The sequence below is a fragment of the Trypanosoma cruzi genome, genomic scaffold (assembly GCF_000209065.1).
Source record: "Trypanosoma cruzi strain CL Brener 1047053517133 genomic scaffold, whole genome shotgun sequence".
NCBI lineage: Eukaryota > Euglenozoa > Kinetoplastea > Trypanosomatida > Trypanosomatidae > Trypanosoma > Trypanosoma cruzi.
This window is the reverse complement of record NW_001849562.1, coordinates 403150-429302: the sequence shown is the minus strand read 5'-3', so window position 1 is coordinate 429302 and position 26153 is coordinate 403150. Positions and strand designations below refer to the sequence as shown.

General features: G+C 52.6%; 10 protein-coding genes and 6 pseudogenes across 10 annotated transcripts, besides 18 other annotated features; all 16 read right to left on the bottom strand.

Annotated features, from left to right (window-relative positions):
• Tc00.1047053507041.132 (uncharacterized protein) lies at positions 1–702 on the bottom strand (the record flags this gene model as incomplete). The annotated part of the gene is made up of 1 exon (XM_806659.1): positions 1–702. A coding segment is annotated over one exon (702 nt), but the record flags the coding sequence as incomplete, so codon positions are not given.
• Positions 1–8387: a sequence feature (heterozygous, Esmeraldo-like haplotype).
• Positions 844–880: a sequence feature (T-rich).
• Tc00.1047053507041.120 (variant-surface-glycoprotein phospholipase C, putative) lies at positions 983–2125 on the bottom strand (the record flags this gene model as incomplete). The annotated part of the gene is made up of 1 exon (XM_806657.1): positions 983–2125. One exon carries the CDS (start codon positions 2123–2125, stop codon positions 983–985), a length of 1143 nt encoding a protein of 380 aa, XP_811750.1.
• Positions 2491–2511: a sequence feature (AT_rich).
• Positions 3161–4591, bottom strand: Tc00.1047053507041.100 (annotated as a pseudogene).
• On the bottom strand, positions 4963–5457 carry Tc00.1047053507041.90 (uncharacterized protein; the record flags this gene model as incomplete). Its single annotated transcript, XM_806656.1, has 1 exon — positions 4963–5457. One exon carries the CDS (start codon positions 5455–5457, stop codon positions 4963–4965), a length of 495 nt encoding a protein of 164 aa, XP_811749.1.
• Positions 5522–6028, bottom strand: Tc00.1047053507041.85 (annotated as a pseudogene).
• On the bottom strand, positions 6950–7603 carry Tc00.1047053507041.80 (uncharacterized protein; the record flags this gene model as incomplete). The annotated part of the gene is made up of 1 exon (XM_806655.1): positions 6950–7603. One exon carries the CDS (start codon positions 7601–7603, stop codon positions 6950–6952), a length of 654 nt encoding a protein of 217 aa, XP_811748.1.
• Positions 7661–8731, bottom strand: Tc00.1047053507041.76 (annotated as a pseudogene).
• Positions 8388–8792: a sequence feature (haploid, non-Esmeraldo-like haplotype).
• Positions 8793–14159: a sequence feature (areas not merged during assembly with more than two copies in the genome that could not be assigned to a particular haplotype).
• Positions 9892–10242, bottom strand: Tc00.1047053507041.71 (mucin TcMUCI, putative; the record flags this gene model as incomplete). Its single annotated transcript, XM_806658.1, has 1 exon — positions 9892–10242. The coding sequence occupies one exon, from the start codon at positions 10240–10242 to the stop codon at positions 9892–9894; it is 351 nt and encodes a 116-aa protein (XP_811751.1).
• Positions 10004–10137: a microsatellite.
• Positions 11111–11749, bottom strand: Tc00.1047053507041.65 (annotated as a pseudogene).
• Tc00.1047053507041.60 lies at positions 12148–13986 on the bottom strand (annotated as a pseudogene).
• Positions 14160–26153: a sequence feature (heterozygous, Esmeraldo-like haplotype).
• Tc00.1047053507041.55 lies at positions 14364–14654 on the bottom strand (annotated as a pseudogene).
• Positions 14664–14695: a microsatellite.
• Positions 14927–15304, bottom strand: Tc00.1047053507041.50 (hypothetical protein, conserved; the record flags this gene model as incomplete). The annotated part of the gene is made up of 1 exon (XM_806654.1): positions 14927–15304. One exon carries the CDS (start codon positions 15302–15304, stop codon positions 14927–14929), a length of 378 nt encoding a protein of 125 aa, XP_811747.1.
• Positions 15454–15476: a sequence feature (AT_rich).
• Positions 15560–15587: a microsatellite.
• On the bottom strand, positions 15912–18896 carry Tc00.1047053507041.40 (hypothetical protein, conserved; the record flags this gene model as incomplete). Its single annotated transcript, XM_806653.1, has 1 exon — positions 15912–18896. One exon carries the CDS (start codon positions 18894–18896, stop codon positions 15912–15914), a length of 2985 nt encoding a protein of 994 aa, XP_811746.1.
• Positions 19192–19214: a microsatellite.
• On the bottom strand, positions 19259–19750 carry Tc00.1047053507041.30 (hypothetical protein, conserved; the record flags this gene model as incomplete). Its single annotated transcript, XM_806652.1, has 1 exon — positions 19259–19750. One exon carries the CDS (start codon positions 19748–19750, stop codon positions 19259–19261), a length of 492 nt encoding a protein of 163 aa, XP_811745.1.
• Positions 20031–20099: a sequence feature (T-rich).
• Tc00.1047053507041.20 (hypothetical protein, conserved) lies at positions 20117–21628 on the bottom strand (the record flags this gene model as incomplete). Its single annotated transcript, XM_806651.1, has 1 exon — positions 20117–21628. One exon carries the CDS (start codon positions 21626–21628, stop codon positions 20117–20119), a length of 1512 nt encoding a protein of 503 aa, XP_811744.1.
• Positions 21723–21814: a sequence feature (T-rich).
• Positions 21993–22056: a sequence feature (A-rich).
• Positions 22091–22119: a sequence feature (AT_rich).
• Positions 22263–22291: a sequence feature (AT_rich).
• Positions 22386–22413: a microsatellite.
• On the bottom strand, positions 23000–25165 carry Tc00.1047053507041.10 (hypothetical protein, conserved; the record flags this gene model as incomplete). The annotated part of the gene is made up of 1 exon (XM_806650.1): positions 23000–25165. The coding sequence occupies one exon, from the start codon at positions 25163–25165 to the stop codon at positions 23000–23002; it is 2166 nt and encodes a 721-aa protein (XP_811743.1).
• Positions 25202–25229: a microsatellite.

Below are 26153 nucleotides of genomic sequence, written 5' to 3'. Positions count from 1 at the left end.
AGGAGACGACGATCCGCGAGGCGGCGAGCGAGTTTTCAGCCGCCTCTCAGTTCCGAGCGAAGTTGCGTACGATCGACGGGGCGGCACGTAAAAAATGGCCTCACGCATTTCCTCCTCACGCATCCGAATACGCCGCAGCGCCTCGCCCCTCGGATCGTCCCGCTGAATCACGGGCACACGCGTCGTCGGGGCCGGCGGGGAACGGCATCCTACAGAGGACACCGGCAACGGCCGGTTTTGCACGAGCCACTGCACCGCGTCCTGCACCGGAGACGCAAAGGACGCGTCCGCCACATTCAGGAGCTGCAGCACAGCGGTGATCCCGTCCGCCGTCAAGGCGTCCTCGACCTCAAGAAGAAGAATGTCAGAATGCGTAAAGAAGGCAAAGTCGTACGATACCCGGTCTCCCTTCCTGGACACGTGGCGGCGTCTCTCCCGCACGTTCCGCCAGCTCAACTCAGCATGAAGTCCGGGTTCAGTGGGTCGGTAGACCGACAGGGACTCCCGCGTGAGGCGCACCACCGCACGCTCAAACGGTCTCGCACAGCAACCACGCAGGCCCTTCCGTGGATATTTAAAAGCGACAATGCCGCCACCGATGCCCCCAGGCCCACGATCCCCGCCAAACTCAAATGCGGAGCAGGCCACAAATGCACGCATGCTACTGGGCGGTAGTGGCTGCTGCTCGTGAGAATGGCTCATCTCTGCAGCGCCTTCCTTCTACATGGGTACGTCGTATAAATCAACAAGAAAGAATGGGAAATTTCAGCAACGTCTCCCGTAAGCTTGCGGAACGCCAGCAAAGCAAATAAAATGGATGGACAGCGAGAAGTAAGCGGCATCAAATAAAAAGAAAAAACAAAACAAAGCAAAAAAAAAAGCCCAATAATATTTGGAAAAGCAAAAAAGCGATCGTATGAAGAGGGTGGGAGAAGACCCTCCCAATCTTTTCACGGCTTTTCGGCTCGCTTTGTCATTGCAGCTACTCTTCGTTCAAAGCAGGCGCTGCCGGGGAGCTCGCCCGTGGGCGTGACGCACGTAGGATGTTGAGATATACACACATGCCAACGGCATTTGTCTCCCTCGCGCCGTCCATTATCCGGCAGCGGCCCAGTTCCACGTAGTCCAGCATAAGTATGTTTCCGTGTGTGTTTATCCCTGGTGGAATCTTCACCTTGGCACCATCCAAGAGCCCACGTGCATTCAGTGAATAAAACCACTCAAGCAGAGAGGGGTTTATCCTTTTTGCCACGTCATAAATACTCGAGACAGCCTTACTTGATATCTTTGGGAAAATACCACGAAAAATGTCACAGCTGCATACTGTATAAACAGCCTGTGTAACGTACAGTCTCGAAGACGAACCACTTGGAGCATGATTAAGATCGTCCAGTAGCAAATTCGTAAGAGCCTGCAGCAGCTCCCTTAAAGAACACTTATTTACCCATCGAGATACCATACATTTAGAGCGAATCCGTGCCGCAGGATATGGCATCATATTCCTTCTTGCGGCCACCACAAGAAAAATGCGTTTCTCACGCGAGGTCCTCCACAACACTGCCAACGGCGTTGTGAGCGGCACATCGACGGGTATGAAGCGATCTGAGAGGCGGTCCAACTCCCTGAAAAACTTACCCTGCCCGTCACTGTCATCCGTGAGAAATAGGTGGTGAAAATCAAGCACAATAAATTCATTCGCAGAGAGGGGGTCATTGAGAAACGCCTTCACATCTTCAAGCACAACAGCCAGCGGCACAGAGATTTGTGCGTGTGATATGTACAGTCGGCTGGCGTCCTTTGGGTTTGTTGCAACGCGCAGGTCCAGATAGCGCACACCGTGGTCCAGCTGCGCGCGTACAGACATCCCTTGACACTTTGCCCAAGATGCACTGATCCTGTAAGAAAAAAGGCGTGCCAGTGAACCACGAAAGGAATTCTCGTACAAAACCCCCGGCGCATCCTTAGCAAATGGTGAACCCTTGTGAATGCCGTACGATGCCGCGTTGTGAGAGCCCACAAAACACACCTGTGTTATGGCCATTTCGCCAATTTGCGAGCGCAAGTCATGCATCCAGCTCTGCGGATGCCACGCGGTACGTGTGAAATCGTCACTCTCCGGCAGCATGTATAGCAGAAATCACGCGTACTGGCGCCAAACATCCCAAATAACAAAAAAGATGCAATGAAGGCAGAAACACACAAAAATACACAAAGGGAGAAGAGAAAATAGGCCATGAGAAAAAAAAAAAAAGAAATGATTCAGGCATACCACGCCAGGCAAAAGCCACACAAGAAATTACTCCTCGCGTATCCGTTTTCCCCGTGCCTGTTTATCCTGCGTCTGTAATAATAATAAAGAAAACAATATATAAAACGATGGGGGTGGCAAAACAATAATGCTGTAACACAAGCCGTTCCCCTTACCGCAGTGGTGTGCCCAGCGATCATGGCAACGATGAGGGTGAGAAAGCGGAGGAATTAACAATAAACAAAATAAAAAAAAAATAAAAAGTATTGCGTCCATCCCCCACCCGCACCACTCCTCGTGAATTTGGAGCCCCAACGCCAATACGCCACTGAAGAGCGCTTCACGCTGAAGGCAAGCTTGCCATGGCTGCTGCTCACCAACACCCTCACGACGCTATTCGGCAGAAGCAGCTGCGCAAGAATCATGCGGCCCACCTCGGTGGCGATCTATTTCTCAGCACAACAGCGCAGCGGGCGGGCACCCATTTCGACGTCAAAGGCATTCTCCAAAGAAAAGATTTTTCCGCCGCCTGCTCATCTCCGCAAAAATAAGATCGACGGTGTCGTGGTGCTCCCCAAACCCCAGCTTGCGGAAGATCACAACGTCGTCAAGGCAGTTAACAAACTCCCGGCGGAAGTAGCTGCGCACCACCTGCCAGACCTTCTCACGCATCACTTCTCACTCCTTTGGAGGGTTCCTCACGTGGACAAATTGCTCAGACCTAATTTTTGACGTCACGATGACAACGGCATTGCTGAAATAAACGGTCCTTCCATGCGAGTCCGCAAGCCGGCAGGCGTCCACCACTTGCAGCAACGCAATGGTCACAGATGGGTGCGCCTCTCCGCCTCGTCGAGCAGCGCCACTGTGTGCGGGCGACAGCGTGCTGCTCCATTTCCCGCATTCGCTCAGCCCTCTTCCAGCCCCGTCCTATTTTAATCAAGACACGTTCGCATTTCGTGCAGCTCATCAACTCACTGACGCACCCCATTGCACTGAGCCAGGAGAGGCTTTTCCACACGCTGCATATCCCCCTTGACAATCTTCAGCCGCTCCTGCAACAACTTCTTTTTTTTTGTCTCGCCCAACCGCCTTTGCCTCAATCCCCAACTGCCGCTTCGTGCGCTCTAGCTGATCCATCTCCTCTTGACGCGACGAGAGCTGCACACGCACGTCTGCACATGCCTCGTCAATTGGGTCAATGGCTTTGTCAGGCACGAATCGGCTCGCAGCGTGGCGATCGTCCAAGCGACCAGCAACACCCACTACATTTTCCGTCATCTGAGCTCCGCGGTGCGTCTCGTAGCGCTCCCCTAGACCACGGAAAATGTTGGTGCTCCCGTCCACACCTAACTCCGTCACGTACACCGGCATGAAGCGCCGCTCAAGCGCCGCGTCCCTCTCCACGTTTTCGCGGTACTCCTCAAAGAACCTGGCAGCAATCGTGCGCAGGTCACAGCGTGCCCGCGGGGGCTCCAGAAGCTTTGCCGCGGCCATTGCACCCTCCGACCTTCCAGCCCCGGGGAAAACGCGCATCTCATCAATGAAAATGATGAACTTGGGACTCCCCTGCAATTTTTTCAAAGCACTCTTCAGATGCTCCCAAAACTCGCCACGTTACCTTACGCCGGCAACGAGAGCACCGAGGTCCAGAAAAAAGCTGCGTAATGAGGCAAGGGTGTCCGACACGTCGCCCGGACAATTGGCACCGCAATGCCCTCCACGGTAAACGCCTTGACAACAACTGCCTCACTAATCCAAACCGGGTTGCTTTTCGTTCGCCGCGACGGAACGTGAATGGTACGTAATATCTCGTCGGTACGCAGAACGGCCGTTTCCAGTCTACCGTCCTCCGCCTGCCGAAAAAGGCCGGTCGCGTGCACGAAAAATGCATCGTAGTTCGGATCCTAGAACTCTGGGGCAATTTTCTTCCATTTGCGAAGCTCCGCCAGGGACTTCCCAACGGTCTTACTGCCGTCAGCAGCCGTCTTCATAGCGGAGCCGGTGTATTTGCTCCCGTAGGGCGCGAAGAGAAGGCACTAGAGGGCCAAAAGGGTGTCGCCAAACGCAACCCGCCCCTGCTCCGCGGTGTTTAATACACAATTCAATTCGGCGCAGGGCTTTGTGTAGGAATTGTCTCCACGCAGGCCATTAGGGCGTCCATCACGGTTCCCAATCCAACTTCCTTCAGCACACGCAAGGGGAGAACATCCTCATCACTGAACAGCGCGCGCGCCGGGTGGGCGGGGTTCAGGTGGCAATTACTGTGCTCGCACGCGGTGGCCACAGCATCTTGCAGCGTTGCCGCTGTTGCATTGCTGCTCTCGGATTGCAGTCTGGCATTGCTGTGGCCTCAAGCATAGTTTTGTTCCAATCACTTTTTTTTGTTTTGTTGCTCTTGTTTTCTTCTCGTACAGTTGTGTGCCCTGTGACGCGCAGAGTGAGCGCAACAAACACCAGAGGAACGGAGAAGGGAAAGGAACAGCAAAGAACAAGACATGACAGGCGGCATCGATAAGCCGGCAGATTAATGGAAGGGGCCAGGTAGCGCACCGCCATACATCCCTCCTGTGACCATCGTTCAGCAAAGCAACACGGGGAGTGGACTCAACGCAACATGCGGTGCATCTCGGATGCAAGCGCAGTCCAGAAACGACGCCGTTCCTCCACCAAATCCATTCCGCCCCTCCTTCTCTACTCCCCTGAAGTTCCCTTCAAGAGTGAGCAGCGAGGCCGCCATGGCTCGGATTTTCATCAACCTGCTTCACCTCTTCATTCCCAGCCCCTACGAGAATGGACCCCACGTACTCGTCGCCAACTGCGATGCACGTCCCTCCATGGCACGCCGGATGGTAACACCCCTCGTACGGCTCCTCTCCGTCTTGCTGCTGGACGGCAGCGTGCTCCTGCGGATAACCAAAGTTCTCCGCCGCGGCGAACTGACCGCATCCCCCATGCATTCCTTCTTGCTGCTCACGTGGCCGCGTCGGGCTCGTGGCATTATCTTGAGGGTGTCCGCTATTGCAGGCCATGAGGTGCTGTGCGCGAAGCCGACCACCCGTCGCTCCGTGAGGTTCCGCCATGCCCTGAGTCCGCATTCCATCCTCAATGGCGGCCCTCCGCTCCACCTTCGCCTGATGGCGGCCCATGCACCAAAGATAACCGGACGGGAGACACACTATGGGGATAACGGCAATAAAAAACAGCATCTATAGCGCAGCATCGACACCGTGAGCAGGTACAATATTGCCACCCTTTTATTACGCAATATTTTCGTTAAATACGTAAAGCTGTGCAAGTTGACCATCCAGTTAAAGCTGAATGCAACCGCCATGCAGAGCAGAGCGGCGCGCCTGATCCGTTAATCGAGGGGTCGGCTCAAGGGTATTCGGAAGACTGCTAATGCTCATCATTACCTGGTTTAAAGAGATCGCTCGCGTCGAAGTATAAAAACAGCACTGGGTATGGACAGAGGTGCAGAACACATTGCTCGCAATTGCGCACAAATCATCCACAAGTATGAACGTCAGGCCGTCGCATGCAGACGCGCGCACTGGGAGGAACTCCGAGATATCATTGCTGCGGCACGGTACCGGGGCGAGCACCTGTAACCCTCAGAGGAAACGGAAAAGGCGCCCCTGCAGCTGATGAGACAGCTGCTGTCAGGGCCTCCAGCATAGCGGAAGCATCATTTCCCACTCAGCCCTCAAGGGCACGACGCACCAAAAATGCGTTTCCCAGAGAAACGGTCTCAGCATGCATCTGCACGAAAAGATTTTCTACCACCACACGGAATTGCCGTTCCAGCGGAGGTGGTTGGTGGCCAGTGTGTCGCGCACAACGGAATCGGCAGCTGCCGTAAACAACAACTACTCAGCGGTGGTCCCAATGGTGAGCTTGGCAACATGCGCATCAACCTGGCCAGCGGCGTGTTGCGAGGCCGCACAGCAACAGAAGAATCAGCGCAAAAAGCTTACTCCCCGGTATAAACAAGATTGGCTGCAATACGCGAGGGGGTTCCCCCAAAACAGTGCAAAGAAAATATCAACGAAAGGCAAAAATAAAAAATTGCAGGCCAAAGCCACAAAGAATAAAGCAAGAAAAGGCAAAAAAAAAAAAAAAACAGGAAATATGCCGGAGCTCCACAAAGGCTCAAAGTTGTACAAGAAATGGAAACAAGGGCTCAAAGGGGCGCGAAGCAGTGCTTACTGTCAACGCCCACGCCGGTAGGGCAGCGGCAAGAGTCTCTCCACAACGCCACAATTCGGCCCGCTTGTCACTTATTTCGCATGCACCTCCCCATTAACCGTCAGGCCAAACGCTTGTCCCCACCCTACCCCGGGTCCGCGGTTGTTTCCGCCACGCCATGCAAAGATTGTTGCTGGTCCCGTTGTCTCGCCGACGCTGGGAAGTCGTCATGTCGGTCCCTTGCCCTGTGCTTCCAAGTGCGCGGGGTTACCCAACAGCCAAAAATCCGCACTCCTGCGCACGCTGGGGCCCGATGGCCGCTTCAAGCAACAAAGTGTCAGGCGCTATTCCTGCTGTCCAAGTGGCGCCTTTACCGTAGCCTTTGTTGACAGTTTCTCTGTCACGATGTCTGCCGCTGTTGTGTACATCTTCGCCATGCAGTTGCAGATCCACCAGGGAGCGCAGAATGCGGCAAGACTCCGTGCGCTCTGTCCCGCTCATCGTCATGCGCTCCTACAAACCGGCTGCGCGTTCCAAAATTAGCTTCTCCAGCTCTTGCACATGCACCACCTCGGCCTTCTGCGCCACCGTGGGACGATCCGCTCTTTCCTGCGGCGTCGCGACCACCACGCCACGCTGCACGTCATTTCGGTGAAGTCCCTTCATTCGGCGTACCGCCTCGCCGCTGCAGCAGCTGTCAGGTCCCACCCGCTCACCAGCCGCGCCATTACGGTTTTGGCACATCTCCCTCCGCATTTCTTCTTTCAGTGAGGCAATGATTTCGCCAATTGCTATTGACCGCTCGCCTTTTGCCTCCCCAAGGCGGTCCATCACATCCTGGAGAATGAGGCGTCGGAACTCAACGAGGAGTGGGGCGCCACGCATGATCTCCTCCTGAAGCTCGCCGTGATCTCCAGCCTCACGGCGCCCAGCAGAACCCCCACCACTACTCGCCGCCTCTTCCTCATCGTCTTCAATGGGGAATACCCATATTATCGGCCCGGTTGCTGTTCTTGCACCGTAGGCGTCCTGAGGAAGAATAACAGCAACAGAAGAGGAGCAAGAAAAAGAGAAGCATAAGGGAAAAAAAGAACTACACTCACCAATGAATCTGTAGAAAAAGGCTAGGCTTCGTGGCTTAAGCAAATTCGAACGTGTGGGTGGCATCCCTGCGTCACTAGCAGCAAAAAGAGGCCAAAGACAATATGTGAATAAACAATTAACAAGAAGGCTGCTTCGCTCGGGGTGCACATGTTGTAATTCCCTCTGCTACTTGCGCTCCAGCATCTCTCTCACAAACTGGATGTGGTTTCCACTCTGTGGCCAAAGAATACGGCGTGCCGCGCGCGGTGTCTCGACACTTTTATGGCTTGGAGCGCAAAAGAGAGGAGAACGGTCCTCTTGCTGCAGAGGCGTCACGAGAACCCTGTCACCGCCAGCCACGCATAGCTACCTCCAAAGAGTGCAAAAGGCACTGTAAGGTGCTCTGCAACCCGCTGCAGCCTCCTCTGCCGGCGCCGCATCTCGTGTTGTGCCTCCTGTTCCTGCAGGGTAGTCGGGTACGGCTGCGCGTGCGTAATGTCCATCGGGTGTGTTGGTCACTGGCTCCGCTATGTGCTGTCGGGGACACCACTGCCGGGCAAATGGCTCTTGCCATTGCCGTTTCTTTTAATCACAGTGAACGCAAGTGGCACCGCCATCCGCGTTGCCTCAGCATCAAGCAGGCGGCGCTCCTCACATCGAGCGGCCCCCACGACCGGTGGGGAATCGGGCCGTTGTGACTGCGGCTCGCCCCGCGTTTTCCGCATGTCGCGATTAAGGTTCTCCCCAGGTAAGCTCGCCGCCTCCTCCATTACCTCCAAAAAGTCGTCGTGGTGCCCCGTGAGCAGCTTCGGTTCGTGTGCTGCTGCACGCACCCCATCAGCACCCACGCCATGAGAGCCCTCAGCGCAATGGTGCCGTAGTAGCAGAAGTTGTCGGTGCACTCCCACTTGGTGCAGTTACTCATGACTTCCCTCAGCTTCGTGACATTCCCCCAAACACTTCTTGTGTCCTGCCAAGGATCACGGCGTCACTCTCAAAATCCGGATCGACCAGCAGAAAGTGCTCCCAGCGACTCATCGTGGTCCCCCCGAAGCCTTGCATCTACGCCGGGCGCCTCACCAACAGCTGCTCTTTCCTCAGTCCCGCCCCAATGGGGATGCCATTCCCGTCTTACCTCAGCACGACGCTGCCCTCACAGTCGAAGGGCCGCAGATTGCACGGTGGCTAAAATTCAAGGCATTTTTCCTCCCGTACGCAGAATCCCGCCTCGAGCCTCGCACCGGTGGTACCGTGCGGCAAAGAGATCGACACGCCGCACAAATATTTATTTTATTTTGTTCTGCTCGCACAAAGCAGCAAGAAGCAAACAACGGACCAACAACCACGCCGCGAGTGACAAAAAAAGAATAGGCGTTTGTTCATTGCCTTCGCCGTCCTCTCCTTCCCTCGGCCGCCAACGGCACCACTTGCCCCCCACAATCCACCACGGGCAGGGGCCACACAACGAGCCCACAAAAGAAACACAGAAGAGCTCCACAAAAAGCCGCTGCTGCGACGCTGCTGGTGTGACAGCAACGCAAAAAGCGGGTGTGCCCCACAAAACAGCCTCCAACGCATACACAACGAGTGAACGGTGGCGGAGAGAAGCCGGCACCAACGACCAACAGGAAAGGAAACCAAGTGGAAACAGCGCACCCTCCATCATGCCAGCATCAAATGCCGTCGCACCAGCAAACATCCTCCTCCCCAGATGGGTACGCATCGCCATAAGCCTCCAAACGCACCGGCCACATGCACGTCCGCCAGCAACACAGCAGCGTCACGTTGGAACGCCACATCCCCACGATGCCTACACCAGCACCAAATACTCCGTCGCACAAACACGCGAGCAGCAGCACATCAGCGCGAGCGTCAACAGGCCGCAGCACACACGGCCAGCATCATCACGAACGGTGGAGTTGCCCGACACTGTGAAGTCAACCTGCAAGAGCATGGGAGAGAACAAAGAAAAAAGCGGCCGCTACACCACACACAGCCAACGCACAATAACAAACGGCAGCAGCCCAGCAGAAGCAGCAGCGCACACACACCACGACGCAGACGGAACCAGCACAAGAACAAAAAAAGCACAACGCCCTGAAAAAAAAAAGGTTGCAATAATAAAGAAAGAAAAGACTTTTTAAAAGGAAAAAAACGCCCAAAGCTTCAGTACGCATGAATATGGGTGTGCCCGCGATGCTTGCAACGTGACGGAGGTGGGAAGCAACGCGGAGCACACAGCAGGGCAGCGGAAGCAAACAAAGCAAAAAACGATCATCACAATTACTCTTACTTTATACATCGGACCACAAGAGACGTACACATGTCCCAGTGGCTTTGAGTGCTGGCACGCACAGCCCACGCACACCTTCTCAGCCCAGAGTGGTGTACGCCAGCGCGGATACGGCAAGCACAAGCGGGGCACACGCCCACGCAGAGCTGCTGAGACTGCCGTCAATTTTGCGAATACTTGACGGTTCGCGGGTGGTCGTCGTAGTTGGTGCCTCTGTCGTCGTAATAGTTGGTGCCTCTGTCGTAGTTGTAGTCGTCGTCGTCGTGGTTGTAGTCGTCGTGGTTGTAGTCGTAGTTGGCGGCTTTGTCGTCGTGGTTGTTGTTGTGGAACTGGATTCTTTTTTACCATTAGCATTCGCTGTCACGCACACGGACGGGCAGCAGCACAGGGCGAGCACCAACAGGGCGTACAGCAGACGGCACGTCATCATCGTGAGTGTGGTCGTTCGGTGGTGTGGAGCTGATCTGCACAGTGAGGGACATGGAGAGCAACAGGGGAGACGAGAGGTGCGGCAGACACACACACAGAGAACAAACACACATGAGGAGAGGGCAGCAGCCAGGCATGCACCGTACGCCGCACACCACGCACGACACACACTCCAATCCACGGCAGCAGGCACACACACACACACACAGTCATGCAGCGAGAACAACACACAGATGGAAGAGGGAGAAGCAAACAGGAGCGGCACACAAGGCTGCACCGCATGTACATACGGCGAGAGCGGTCCGTCGTGTCGGCACCCCTCACGGAGGGTACGCACACACACAAGAGGAGGTGCAGCGCACACAGCAACAAAAAAGCAAAGTAACAATTAAAAAGGAATGATCCCCGCACACCACGTGGATTGTTGGTCCACGAGAAGCGCAGCCAATATTCATCACAAAAACAATTCAATTTTCTTTGGCCGTCGTTCATATTCAGCGCACACGACTTCATGCAGGACTGGACGCCACCATCGCAGCAGGAGCCGCATAAGTGACAAGAAGATACAAAAGATGGAAGTTGGTGTGAAAGACCGCGGTGCTGCTGTCGCTGTCGGCAGTGGTCGTTGTTCCTTTTTCATTGTTGGTGAATGATGTCGTCGTTAATTCTTCCGGTTGTTTGGCTGCAAATGATGTGGGAGGACAACTGGTGCCGTGACACTCCGTCAATGCCTTCCCTGTCCCGTCGATTTCTGTGCTCGCTGGTGGTGTGGGTGGGTCGCTGGGGTAGGCGGGACGCTGACAGGGCTGCCAGCACCATCTGACTGAAATTGTTCTGCTGTGTTCTCGTCCCCAGTCCCACTGCACCAGCTGCTGGGGGCGGTGCAGCAGTCATGCCAGAAGCACCAGCAATGGGCTGCGGTGTCGGCCGCATCAATCAATGGGTGTGCCCGCAATCGATAGGAACTTGCATCGACAGGGACGTCTGCACTGACGCTCGGGAATGGGGGAACAGTGGCGCCAAACAGAACAGCGCGTGCCACCTCGGAAAATCCGCAAGACGTGTAGTCTCATGAGGCTGCGTTACTGCCGTGGCAAAGGAAATGAATGGCGGTGCTGGTGGCGTTCTCGTCGTGCGTCCCCTCCTGCCATTCCTCGCGGTAAAGCATTGCCTGAGTACATTTGATTACGCCTGAGAAGCCAATTAAAAATGTTCTTTCCTCTGCATGTATTGTACTCGCATTTGGCCACGGCCGCCCGCAATGCCTCCAGCGGATACACCTGCGATGCACACGGTCGACACATTCCACATCCACTCGTTGTGCAACATCCAACACCATCTTTTCCTTGGAGCCATGAACAACACCGGGCACACACTCCTTTTCGGCCGTCCACGGCATGCGCCTGCGGTGAGAATCCGAAGAAAATCCCATTCCTTTTAGCACAAAGTCATGGAGCTGCCGCCGTTAAGCGCGTCCCGGCGAGGGCAACAACAGTCCGCCGCGGCACTCACGAATGCCCACCTGTTGATTCCTGCGTAAAAAAAAATAGACATTGGAGGGAAAAGCGCGCACAAATGCCCCGGCAAGAAAGGTCAGCATCAGCGGATGAACACTGAAGCCGTGGGTGCATGCTCCACAAATGTCCTTCCTTTTTTATCCTCTTCGTTGCATGGAAATGGTCCGCAACCGCACAGGCAGGCAAGAATACAAAAGCAAAAGGCAAGCAGCGCGGCCGTTGAAACACACACACGCGCATCATATAAAACACTTCTTGGAGAGGAACTGAATGCAGGAAGAAGTGCACACAATTCCCACAGACACCCGCAATCGTGTGTAGTTGCATATTTCCACTCTTTGGCCCTCGATGCGTTCCTGTGCGTGTCTCGCCCCTAAGTCCTACTGCCGTAGGGTGCCAATTCCCTGGACAAACACACCTCAGGACGCGGCATCGAGGTTTCCACAATGACCACCTCACGGCCATACCTTTTGGATATCTCATGGACCGAGCGCCTCTCGCTGCAGACCACACCACCCAAAACAAGCAGCACAATGCGCTGAGGAGTTGTGAGGGCAATCGTCCCACCACCGCCACCCAGATCAGGATGATTCTCCCATTTGCCACCACACCCTTGAAATGGCCCGGCGTTTTTCCTGTTTCTCCACTGTTTTGGCCACCACTCGCGCCATTTGGCCTCATCGCATGATCGCGCTGCACCGATGCCAACGACAGCCCAACCTGCAGCGTCCTATTCCTGTTCGCCGTCTCTATAAGCATGCAGGTCTGCTTCAGAAACGGATCCTCGTCCGTTGCAGCGTTGCTCGCAGAGGCACTCGTGCTCCGTTCGCTCTGCGCCGACGCCGTGCTGTATCGTTACACGCTCCCGGCCCTCCTCGTCACATGCTCAAGGTTCGCAAACAAATGGGCGTCTGGCGTCAGTCCACCGTCTCGGATCAGCTGCTGCTTCTTGGCCTCCGTCAACTCGTCGGTGCTGCTGGCAGCCACAAGCAACAGGAGAAGGCGCAGACTCACTGGCCGGGGCATCGTCGCATCCCTCGTCAGGTGCCGCACGCCATCCAGTTTTTTCCTGAAGGGTTGGTGCCCAACGGCGATGTCTTGTTCCACCTCTCACACCTCCGCCAGTCGCTTCTCCCGGTACTGTGCCACAAGCCCCGCGCAAAAATCGATGTGCAGCGACAGTCTGGCTTGCCTCTCCCGAAACTCCGGCGAAGCCCGCACCGCACTGCTCAACTCCGCAGGATTGGCCTTCGGCTCCACGCCCTGTGCCAATCCCGGGTGATACGCGTGGAGTTTTTTCAGCGCCACCGGAAGCTCCTCCACGCACTGCGCAAGAACACAATGACGGCAGGAGCACCAGTATACATCTTCCTCATCCATCAATTACTGCCGCTTCGAGTCCGCCCTAGACAATTCCTACAGGTCTGCTCATACACTTTATTCTCCAACGGCATCAGGTCATCAAGCAGACACTGACATGTGCGTTGGTGCATCAACGGTGTCACCATGACACAGCCCCAATCAACGATGATCCGCACCGGGTTGCCGCGGCTGTCGGCGCCCCTAAGTGAAATCCGGCTCGTCGTGGTATTGTCTGGCGAACCCCCGAAAAAGGTCCTGGCAACCCATGGCAGATGCGGCATCTGCTTTGGTAACGAATGCCGGGCACACCGTTGTTCATGGCGTGAAAAGCCGCCACAATAAGTGACACAGCAACGTCCAAAACGGACTCTCGAGTCGGCGGCGACGGCGGCGACAGCGGCTGAAGTAACTCGTTCGGAATGCTGAGGTGGAACACCAGCACTTCAGTGGCGGTGAAGTCTAACACCATGTCCTTCAAACGCATCACCCTCGGCGCTATCCGAGCCTACACGAGTTGCTGAGGACTGCGATGCGGGGTGCACCCCAACGCAAAGATGTGTACATCCCTGTACGGGACCTTTGCCATCCAATCCTCAACCACGCGGCTCACACACGCATCCTCCACGGCGAAAAAGTAGCGCGCAGGGCTACTCATAATCGGCTGTCGCAGCGTCACGGTGTGCTCCATGAGATCATGGACACGCAGCAAGCATCTCAGCACAGCCGCAGCATGGGCATCGCAGAAAAAAACTTAACTATCCATGAACGGCGTCAAGCATGTGGTGGAATATATAATCCCGCACACAACCACGAACGCCATTGCTGGGCTCACTCGGCTGCACCTCCTCCAAAGGATTTGATCGCACCAATCCGCCCCGCATAATATGTCAAGTACAAGCCACACAAACAACGTGCCTGGATGTGGGTGTGTGTATATTTCACTCGCACCGGTGTGTGTGCCTCAAAAAATTAAACAAAACAAAGCAATGAAACAGAACCGTATGGTGACTTTGCATCAACAACCAACACAAAAAAAGCACCGTGCACCAGACATATCCCCAATACCAAACACAAAGTAAAACGGAGTGCATACTGAACATGCATACATGAAGAAGAACCAATTGACATGAATCTCTTTCTATTGGGCATCCAATGCTGAGTGCAGGCCACGCGGAAAGAAGCGCAGTCGCCTCGCCCTGCAAAGTCCTCCACGCCGCTACTCGATAGAGCACTGTCACGGCGGCGGTTTTTTCATCCTCAGCGGTGTCAGCAGCAGCAGCAATCCGTTGACGCCTCCAAAAAAAAATTCCAGCCACAACGGCATGCAAACTCTCCATCACCTGACGCACACATTCCTCAGCGGCGGACGCATTCGCCCTGCCTCCTGTCCTTCAGGTGACCTCCTCCGCGCATTCCCTCCGCAACCGAGCGTGCCATAGACAACATCAGCACCGTCGGCCGCAATTCCAGATAAACACCACCACAGCACGCAGAGGGCACACACAAGCAGCATACGACCAGTCATCAGCATCATTCACGGCTGCACACACAGACACACACACACATACACACACATAGTCTAAAAAGGAGCATGGAGGGAAGGATGAGAAAAACACAACAAGAAAAAAGAAGGACATATGTATATAATCCGCCCATTAAGATTAAAAATAGAGAAAATGGTGGGGGGGAAATGTTTTGCCCGATTCACGGCCAATCCCCACGAGGGGACCACAAGAACAGCGGCAGCAGCAACAAAATTACTGTACCGAGGAGGGAAAAAATATTTACACTCGTATACGTGCGGCTTTACTCCGCAATGCGCACCGTGACTTCATTACACTCCCCGCCCTTGAAGGGCAAATCATTCAGCGACAACGGGTCAAGGAGCGGGCGGTCTCCAAGAAAAAGTGTCGTCCCTTCGTAAGGCACGCCGTCAATGTCCTCCAGGTGCGCCTTGAGACAGGCGACAGTCTGCCCCATCAGATGGTCACGGCGTACAATCCTCCCGTCGGGCAGGTGAAACTCTACGTGGACCACCTCCCCAGCGAGTTCGCGCTCTTCGCCGTCCAACTTGTCTAGCAGCGGTTGTGTTCTCTGCGGCTTGTCATCCACCTCCGGACGGTTCTGCACGGGCGCCTCCCACTCGTCTGCTGAGTCCGTGAACTCCTCAGGCACCTCGCTCATCGCTACTGTCGCGGCTCCGGCTTCCTCACGCTGCCTCCCCTCTGTTAGCACAACTTGAAACTCCTCTTGACCCCCGTGTAGTGTGGTGCTGGATGACTACAGCAAAAAGAACTTATTTCCTCTCTTTTTTGTTTGTTTTTCAACTATGGAAAAAAATAAATAAATAAATTAAGAAAAACCAGCGACTGCACAGAGTGAGAGGCTCGGCCGACCAATTCACCTTTAACTTTAGATCCGGTACGCGGCAAGAAGACAATATATATATATATATATATATATATATTATAAAGGGGAAAAAAGGAAATTTTTCGTCTACGGCGACATGTATCTGCAGATATTTCCGCAGACATCATTTTTTGCATGGAGGAAGACGGAAGGAGACTGCGCAAACATACCACCCAAAGAGTAAGAGAAGAAAGAATAAGCCCTCGCAGTACTTTTACCACACTTAGCATTCACCACAACCAACAAATCATTTTTTATTAGGAAAAAAAAAAAATTGCCGGTCAAGCCACATCTCAATTCGTAAACCATCGCAGCAGCAGGAAGAGGAACAAAACCGCCAAGTGTCTTTGAAGTCCCACCACATCCGAGGAGATGTTATGCTTTACAATTCAATGAGGTCCATCACCTCCTGCAACATCGACTCGACGGAGTCTCTGTACCCGAGCAGTGTCACATTGCTTGGGTCCTTTATCCTGGCAACAAGTACCCACAAAGGGCCTCCGTTGATCTTTGGCGTGTGCTGTTTATTGCTGCCCGCATCAGTGGCGTTACACGAATCATCGCTATCCAATGCAATTTGGTTCCACAGCCATGATAGCATAAGACTCATGGGAATAGGCTCCTCCGTGTTAGATAATTCACCCTCGTCCTCTATACACATCAACGCCTTCACCAAGCGCCTGTACGCAGTCAAGGAAGCAAGCTTCAGCCACAATGCCACGGCGTCACCACAAGAACCCTCACTCATTTTCACCGCCTTCATTGCTTGCTCCAATGCCTTGTCGTATTTGCCAGCCGCATGGTATACCTTCGCAATGGAACCAAACACTAGTGGATCCCGCACATGCCAATGTTGCACCGCCTGTGCCGCCGCACGGCCCCGCGCTGCCGGAGCCTCAAGGTCAATGGAAAGAGAAACCAACTCGCCCACAGGAACAGTAAAGGAGCCATTGTTCTTTGGTAGTAGTTGTAACGTTTCCTTAACAACTTCCAGGGCTGTTTCACGACCTGAATGCATTCGCTCCACTTGGCATCTCGCAAGGCCAAAGGCAGCTTGGATTTCCGCCTTTTTGTTCGGTTGTTGCTGCCCGCACACGACGACGCCCTCAAGTAGCAATGCTCGGGCAGCACTGGCATTGCTCAACAAAACGGACTCCAAACGTTCACCTACGTAACACCACACAGTGGGGGAAAAACGACAGTTCGCCTCACTCAGTGCCTTAGTATAGATTTGACGCAGCTCAATGATAAAAGGCAACGTGCTGACTCCCCGCATCGCTGCATCGTCCAGCAACCTTTTAATCCTCGCCCCTTCTGCCTCCAATCGCAGCAACCATAACTTCTCAGACTTGGGAAACAAACACAGGGCTTTATCAATAAGAGGCAGAATGTCCTTGTGCTTGCTCCGCTGATGCACGGCAAGCTTCACCCATACAATGTCGCTTTCAGCCGATACAAGTTCCGTCCCCCTCAAGAGCATGTCCACGGCTTCCTTCTCACGACCAATTGCCAGCAGTGTTTTGGCTGCAGCTGGAAAAAGAAAACAATTTGTTGGGTGTTGTGAAATGCTCAGTCGCAGGACATGTGAAGCACCCTCATAAAACCCGCGGTCATACAACACTTTGGCAATTCGAATTGTCACCTCTGCCGTGGTAAGCCACGGCATATGCAGCAGCGTGCAAAGAAACACACATGTCAGTGGTAGTGGAAGAGTATTTGAGGCAGCTGTGGCCGAGGTAGTGGTTCCATTCGGCGGCGAAAGAGCCAACTCTGTCGTCCCCGGTCGACCTAGTTCCTCCTCTTCCTCTTCCACGCTTTGGTTCCCCAAGTTGGATGCATCAGTAAAGGACATGTGCTTTAATAACGCCGACAGAGCGGCATCTATCGCCACGGACGAAGCCAATCGCAATGCGACTGTCATAACTTCCACCTCCTTTTCCTTTATGTGTGTGCCACCGCACAAAGGCTTACCGTGAATTTGGTGGAGAATAAGCATTGCCGCCCACATTGCGCAGACTGTCTCATGCGTCCGCCATATGTCCGGTACTAATGCCACAATATCCTCTATCCATGTGGCGGGCACAAAAAGGGATTTTGTCTTCCTGTCAGAAACAAAATACAAATACATGTATGCTGAGGTCAAGACATACCGCTCAAATGCAGCGGCACGCGCCACCTCAAGCCACTCTCTTCGTGACTTTTCCTCGTCCACTATCAGAAAGCTCCCCACGGCCTGATGCACAAATTGTTGAATCCGTTCATTGCCCAACTCCCGTAAACTCCCTTCTTCCGTCCGCTTTCCCTCCTTGATGCGTGAACTCAAGTGAAATTCCTCAAACTTGGCTGCTTCAACAATAATTTGCAGTGAGAGATGCTCGGCAGCAGCGGCATTAAAAATTGCCTTCCCCGTCTCGTAGGACTCCAACCGTGCCAGCATTGCCCACAGAGAGGGAAGCTTCGGGGTAACTTCAAGTGCCTTGCGAATAATCTTTTTTTGATCCCGTGGTGCAGAAATGTGGAGAAGGACGCGTAGCCAGAGTTTCTCACTCGAGGGACACACCATGACGGCTTGCTGCAGCCAGTGCAGTTGTCCATGGGGTGGCTCATGCTCTAGCAAAAGCAACCACAACTCCTCGCACCCCGAACAGGCCTTTACGGCTTCCTCAAGAAGCTGTCGCTTAGCCGCAGGGTCTTGTGTGTGCTCTAACCGTTCTTTCCAAATCAATGGTCCTTTACTTCCTGTAAGTCTACAGCCTTCTATTAACGTCTGGTGCGCCTTCTTTGACAACCCCATCTCACGAAATGCACGAGAGTGTGTAATCCACGTCGTTTGTTCCGTGGGTGAGCCCATCCCAAGGATGTTTTCCAAAGTTTGGTTGGTGGTAAATGTCTGACTTCGAAGTAAGTCACCCGCCGTCACCACCGACGTCTCGTCAGCAAACACATGATTGTCAACTACATCCATGTCCTCTGTGCGCGCCTTACGCCTCACCAGCGAGTGTCCCGCCACGCCGCTACCAACAGTCGCAAGATCCTCCATGGAAAGAAGCGTTTTTGGCTTCTTGCTTTCGTGGGCGGTGGCGGCCTGACGAGCCCCCTTCGCATCATCCCTTCGGCGTTTTTGACGTTTTTCCTCGAGGCGATCTAAAGCATCCAACAGGCCGCTCGTTTCTGGTGTCGACAGCAGGAATGGAGCGGCGGCGGCACCGACGGCAGAGCTCAGCTCTGCGGATGTGGAGAAGGCCTTGGCGCCACGCCCCAAGCCAAACTGATAACCGCGAGGTGGAAACGGAGAGCTCCAGTCGTACTTCGCCAGCAACTGCTCATACTTGTCCTTTTGGGGCAGCAGAGTCGGGGCAGCATTCATTACAAGCGATGAAGGCTGATCTCTGGGCCTTTTTCCCTCCTTGTTTCCTCGCTGACCTGAAGAAGGAAAAAAGGGAAGCAAAAAAAAAAAGGCACGTCATGGAATTGCGGCCAAAAAAAAAAGTGAGAGAGAGAGATAGAAAAGACAATTCCCACAGCTTATTTCGGACAACCAAAGAGAAATCCCCTCCTCCCTCCACACATGCACACACAGGGTGAGAAAAAGAAAAAAACATAAACATACAACGAAAAAAGAGAAGATAACTGCAATGTTACCATAGCCACAAATATCCGCCAAAAAAAAAAAAAAAAAAAAAAACTATCAAATCTTCAAAACCAACATGCCTCCTTTCCACCCTCTCTCTACCGGGGTCGTACATCCTCTTCATACTCATCGTCAAACATTCTTCGACGTTCCTCTAATGACACACCAGAGCGTTCAACCTTCTCGTCTAATATCTTCTGCAGCGCAAGGCCCTGCCACAAGACGTATCCAATCATCAGCGCATACATCCAATAGAACCAACGGAAGTCAATCTTCTGTAGTGGTCCTTTCCATTGAGCATAGCGGATAAGAGACTCCCGCAGGACATTGGTGTCCACGTCACGGAAGTCCTCTGGATTCACCCTACCCTTGTTGATGCGAGCCTGTCGAATGTACCGTCGCATCGCCCCATATGAACTGTGTGTGTATGTAAAAAACCTGGGGGTGTCAATGACAAGAAAAAAGGCATCCCGCATGGCACAGTGCACCCTGTTACCCACCGGGTCCCAGTGAAGCATGGTTCGCATGTCATGTCGGACAGTATCGGTAGTTAGGCGCAAAAAAGCATTGGTGTTGAAAACTGAACTCATCTCCCCCTGTCGGTACTCTCCCCTTCTATGTGACAAACTTCCTCTCCGCTGACCCTTCTTTCTTGCAAGAAAGTAAAAAACATCAAAATAAAAACAAAAAGAAGCCCTTGTAAGCCCAAACACATAAACACACACAAAGAAAAGATTTGGGAGGAGCAGGAAGAGGAATAAAGGGAAATACCTTTCTTTGTTTTTTGTTTTTTCACGGCGCCAAGAAAGCAAAAAAGAAAAAAAAATCAGAGATGTCTCTGCTTCATGTCGCACGCGTTCCATCCACCATAAAAAAAAAAGAAAAAAAAACATCAGGAAAGGAAAGATACAAATAAGACAAAAAAAAAAAAAAGAAAAACCGACTACAGCGAAATACTACGCAAATGCAAACTGCCACAACAGAGACTCCATGTCCACAACCACAACAGGGGAAGGTTTGAGTCGTGCCAGTGAGTCTGTGTAGAAATCGGTCTGCTGCATCGTCCGTGTATCTGTTCCCCTTCGCCTCTCCACAACAATCGTGCCCATGCAAAGATTGTACTTCACATGCAAAGCGCCGCCGTGTACCGATCCCATCGTGGACGGGAGCTGCACTGTCATGGCAACATGTGTTCCCGGACGAACGTCAAGCATGAAATTTGACTCAAGAGGACCCACAAAAAACTTTTCCCTCAACACCTTGCATTGCGCTTCAATGACCTCCATCGCCACTGCGTTCACAACACGAAGGGCCCCCATACACCCACTCTCCAGCCCGGTTTCAAGACAACTGGAGAGATAGCGTAACATGGCTTCATGGTGTGCCGGTTGAACACGAAGAGACCCTCCATATAAAAAGGGCCCTTTCGCCACCTCGTTCTCACATGTATGCACGGAGAAAGTTTTCACTTGCAAGATATCCGGAAGCGTTTGGACACGCAAGAGCCAATGCAAAGCCAAGAGGCGCCATTGTCCCCCACGCGCAGATTCCCATGTGACATCCAGCACAAGTGATTGTCTGACGACTATTCGAATCACGCCCTCAGAAACGGAAGGGAATTCAAACCACGGCTGCTCTCCCGCTTCATTCATACTGTCAGACGCACACTGAAGCAAAACGCCTGCGGCACGTAACGACTCTCGAAGCTGCCTGACTAAGCTCCCAAGACCGGGCAATTCCCGCAGCAGCTGGACTTTTGCGTCCACGCGATAAAAAGCCGTCAGCATCTCACACTCTGCCTCCATGTTGAGCGCAGCAAACTCTCTCACGGCGGGCGGTACAAACGGCGGAAGGTTCTCCTCGACGTCTTCGACCGATAGTGAAGAAAAAGGCGCCGCTCGAGGGAATAGAGCCGTCCGTGCGGTGTATAACACCAATCGCCTTTTTCGCTGCTCAGCCGCGAGACGCGAGAAAACACTTTTCTTTAAAGATTCCTGTCGGTGTTCGCCTTCAACGGCGTCGCCATCGCGTCCGCGCTTCTCTACCCGCCTAAAAACAACTTTTGTGTTGTGCGCAAACAGCTCTAGTGCCGCCTCTGAAAGAGAGACCGGCCTGCCAATCGGCAGCAAACCAAACGAAGGTGCATTGAACTGGGGCTTCCTTGCACCCGTGGCGGGGATCCCGGTGAGCTCGCTCGACATCTGCCCCAACGCCTGCAGGGCAAACTGTGTGAACGCCTCAGGAGTATTCCGCATGATTGCTTTTGATGACGCCAGAGATGACGTCGCATAACGACTTTTCTCACATTCCCGAATGAGCTGCAACACAGCCTGAATGCGTATGGCTCGACTTGTCAGGTCCGTCAACTCCTCCTCAAACTCGTCAGAGACATCGTGGGCGGCGTCCAGCGCCTGCAGTGTGTAGTCCTCCAGCAACCGCAAAAGACATTGTGGAACCGCCAGCGTCATCCCTCACTACTTTTAGCTCCGTGAAGAGCCAAGCCGCAGCTCGCACAAATAAACAGCCCTTCTCGCACAGGCAGATCCCTCTGTAGCAATGTCGAGAGAACAAAAAAAAAAGCAGGGAAAAACCCCAAAATAAAAACCCCTAAAAAGAAAAATAAATTAAAAAAAAAAAAAATAGAGAGAAATAAACGTCAATGGTTTCATGGGACACGACGTGTGGAGCGTCGTCCGTGAAATGCGACCGCTCCATTATTACCGCCGCCGCCGCCGCCACTGCCAGCAGTGTGGTGGGCCGATAAAAGGAGGAGAAAGTGCCAAACTACTCAGCGCCGCAATGAGTTGGCCCAGAAAGTCACCAGAGAAGCAGTTATTATTATTTTTCTTTTCCCCTTTTTTTTCCTTTTTTCTTTTGTCCTCGTCTTTTCTTATTTATGTTCACATTTTGACGATCTCAACAACAACAACAAATAATAATTTAAAAAAAAAAAAAAAAAGCAGTCAAAAGAGATACAAATAGAGAGTGCGCGGAGCCGCTTACTCATTTCTTTTCCTTTTCCCCCTCACCCCCCTTCCCTCCATCAAGAATCCATACGATCTTTAAGTCTCTGTTTTTCTGGATACAACTGTCAGCGTAAACAAATAAATAAATAAATATTTATATATTATCACCTCTGTCTCGCCTTCCGCACCTACGCAATGCATGTCCCTCTCAGTAAACCCCATTTATTCCCGGACGTCCCTCAGAAAAAATAAAGTGGGGAAAAAAAAAAAAAAAAAGTAAAAAAAAACAACAAATCAAATCAAATCAAAGGAAAGGTGGCGATTAGTCCGTCTGTTGGTAACTTATCTCAATGACTTTGTTTTTTCTGGATTTTATCAATATTCTTGCCTCGACTCCCCTCCCAATCACTCACTCGTTTGCAGAGGCACACAGCATAAAATATACACTTTTTTCTCTTTCGTCTTCTCTGATTTTTTTTTTTTTCCTTTTATTTCCCTGCCTCACTATGACCTCTAATTCTATTTGAGGTGATTTGAACAGCCCTGCGTGTCTCTACACGCATACAACGCGCAAGTGCAAACCAATACTTTTACTCTCGCTATTTTTGCCATGCAAGCCATTGGATCAAAGCAAAGCAGCCAATTAAAATGAAGGGGCGGGGAAACACCACCATCAGCCTCCATGCATGCAAGCGGGCTTCATTCGTTCCCATCCCCTTCCCCTTCCCCTCGCACTTCACCATCTCGTTTTGTCCTTCGCCTCTTCTCGCGTCATCCTCTCCGCCACCGACTTCCCTATTGGAAGAAAAGCACAGCCATCCAATTTCGCTGACCCCCCACGCCCCGCCCCCCGTGAAACGCTCGACAGAAGCGTTAGATAGTGCTTCGGCGAATTTTCAAATTGTACGATCCCAGTGGGAGATCCCCTTCCTTCCAGACGGGGAAGCGCAGATGTTCGCAGAGGCTCACGGGATGCAAGTTTGGAATGCGGTGCTCACTCCAAAGAGAGTTGGGCGCTGGCGCCAAAAGAGGCTGCATGTCAAGAACCGTAGAGCGACTCGGGAGGCAAATGAGCGGTTGCAGAAGCTGCAGCACAATCTCCTGCATCTTCCGCTCCAGCTGGTACTTGCGGAGAAGCTCTAAAAATTTTACCCGCTTAATCTCCCACACCTCCAACTGGTTTTCCAGCGCAATGACACTGAGTGCCCAGGGGTGTCTGCGAACACACGTGTATCCAATGATGCACTCCCGTGGCACAAGTGAGAAGTTTTGCCGGAAAAATGGTGTGGACGAATCCACAAGACATTGCGAAGCGTTTTTTTCATTCAACACAACAGCAGCACCTCCTTGTGGGAACAGAAGCAGACGATTGCATTCGCCACCACGGCGAACAATGTACTCCCCTGCATCGTACAAAAACATATTCCAGTGTGATGCGCACTCGGCGTAAAAGGCGTCATCTGGTGAGCAAAGGTCCAATAATGGAATCTTACGTATTTGCTCAACAAAGTGTGGAGACACCCCACAGGCACTTTGATCCACTTTACCGTCCATTTTGCCTGTATTCGCCGCTAAGGCAGCAAGAGGTGTGATACGTCTAGAACTAATCGTGGAGATGCTGACACGTCGATGAAACAACTTGGACATCAGCGCTGAGCCCAAAAAAACGGTGCCCATTTCCTCTACAGATGACGGAACAAAACGCATCCTCTCATAATCGTTTTCCAGCACCAACGACGCTGCCTTCGCAGAGGCATAAATGATCTTACGGGCGTCTGGCTGCTGTTTCATAAACTGAATGAGTACAGAGAAGGGCAGCGCATACAAGTCTACGTTGGTTACAGCGTAAAAAGTATCCCCCAGCGCCTCGCGGAAAATGCATTGCCGCTCGCCAAACGTATGACCCTCTACCAACAAGCTTCGGCACTTTGGCTGTGTAGCGGAGCTCAGGTCTGCCAGAAAAAACTCTTCATGACGAATATAAACCGTGCCACGCCGAATGAAAAATATGTGTTGGGGGGCATTGAGTTCACCAATTTGCATACCGGCGGCTTTCACATGCGGAACGAGATAGTCCATAAGATGCAGCAGGTTTTCGTCACTGAGATCCGTCAGCAGTGGGCAGAGTCGCATGCGACCAATGGTCATGGGGGCAAACAGCGGGATAAGTTTCTCGCGACTCTGAAGTGCCATAAGTAACACCTTTTTCTGAATGTGCTTTGGAAAAGCTCCAAGAATCCCACAGTATGCATTCTTCGACAGGGAGGCCGTCACCACAAGTGGAGACTCCGCCACGATGTACTCCGTCCATGGGTAGCCCCCAACTGTGTTATATTCACCAAACACAGCGGGGGCGCAAACCACAGTGCACTGTGATGGCTTCTCTGAATAGACGCTGGAGACGCTGCTGCGACGCAAGCTGAGAGCAGAAGACGCCCGACTGACTTGAGATGTCTCATCGCCCTGCACCACGGAGCCGGGCGCACTGAAAGGACGGAAAATTGTTTTCTCGAGCACGGACTTACCCCGCACTCTTGCCATCCTTACTCGCCTCGTCACACTGCCAACAAGCAACACAACCACAGCATTGCCAGGCTCCCCAAGGTACTGAACAAACTCACTTTGGGTAAACACACGGTAGTCTGCTGAAGCAGCGACCTGCTTCATGACCCACGAGACCCGCGCCAGCTCTGCACCCATGTCCACTGCATGGGCAAGTTGCGCAGGGGCAGAAAGCTGCTCCAGTGCATGCAACATCTTCGCCTCCAGTTCCCCACTGCCCCGCCTTAACTGAAGAACCCTCCTTCTGTGCATGCCAGCCAAATGCCGCTTGAGAATAGGACAAAACAAACACCGAATGACGGCTAGTGCAATGCCCCTCACCTCCTTCACAACTCGCTCGGGAAAAGAATACAGCTTTTCCCCAGAAGGAAGAAAAGCCTGCATCGTGTCCGCTCGCATTCCTAAGAAATAAAGGCCCCCTTCAAAGAACACCCCGTAAACAGCCTTGTACACAAATACAGAGAAAATAAAAAGCATGAAATTATAAAAATGATTGGAAACAGAACAAACCGAAATAATAATAATAATAATAAATAATAATTGAGGCCTCACAGAGACTCTGGCATGAGAAATAAGACCCAAAGGAAACAGATCTCGTACTGTAACTACATAACAAGCACACGCGCACAGAGTGTGTGTGAGGGAAAAAAAAAAAAATAGACAGAAGCACTAAAATGCATACATAGATATCTGGAGACAGAATTACATATAATACTACTCATCCGGTCTTCCAGTGTAGGTATAAATAACAACAATAATAATAATAATCCGTCAGACAAGACACTCCGTGACAAAGCACCCCCCGATGGGTTTATCCGCGTCACTTCCGTCTCTCGGGGTTTGTAATAAAGACGAACTTCCAGAAAATTCCAATTCATCAGAGTAGCACAACGCGTTTGGCTCAGCCATCGTTGCTTGAAGCTCTTCAACTCGTTTCACGATACTCCTTGCGCGCATAACCGACCGCTTCACTCGCATCCTCAGTTGTCGTTCCCTCGCCTTCAGGATTGCGATATGACTCTCCAGCCTCCGCCGCTCTGCGTCTCGCACTAGTGATAAGACGCGAAAATTGCGAGTACTGCGGGCCGGCTTCTCAGCCGATTCCACAGAAGCTGCACGAATCGCCTCCTTAAGTGCAGCTCGCTCTCGTTGAAGTAAACTCTTCTGATGGGTAAGGTTTACCAAAGAGAATGGCCTATCCATGCCACCACCACACCGCGCAGTTGCCGCACCAAACAGAAACCCTTTTTTCTCCTGCAACGATTCAGCAGCGTTGATACGTTTCCTCGCCAACTGTGCCAGACGCTGCAGCTCCCTACTTTTCCTTTCCTGTCGATTAACCTCCAGCTGAAGAGCTGTGAACGATCGCACCTGCTCCCGAAGCGAGAACTGACGCACCCTGGTGGCTGCAAGAGCACTATTAGCCTCATCAATCTGTTTCCTCAATTGTCGAATCCCTCTCGAC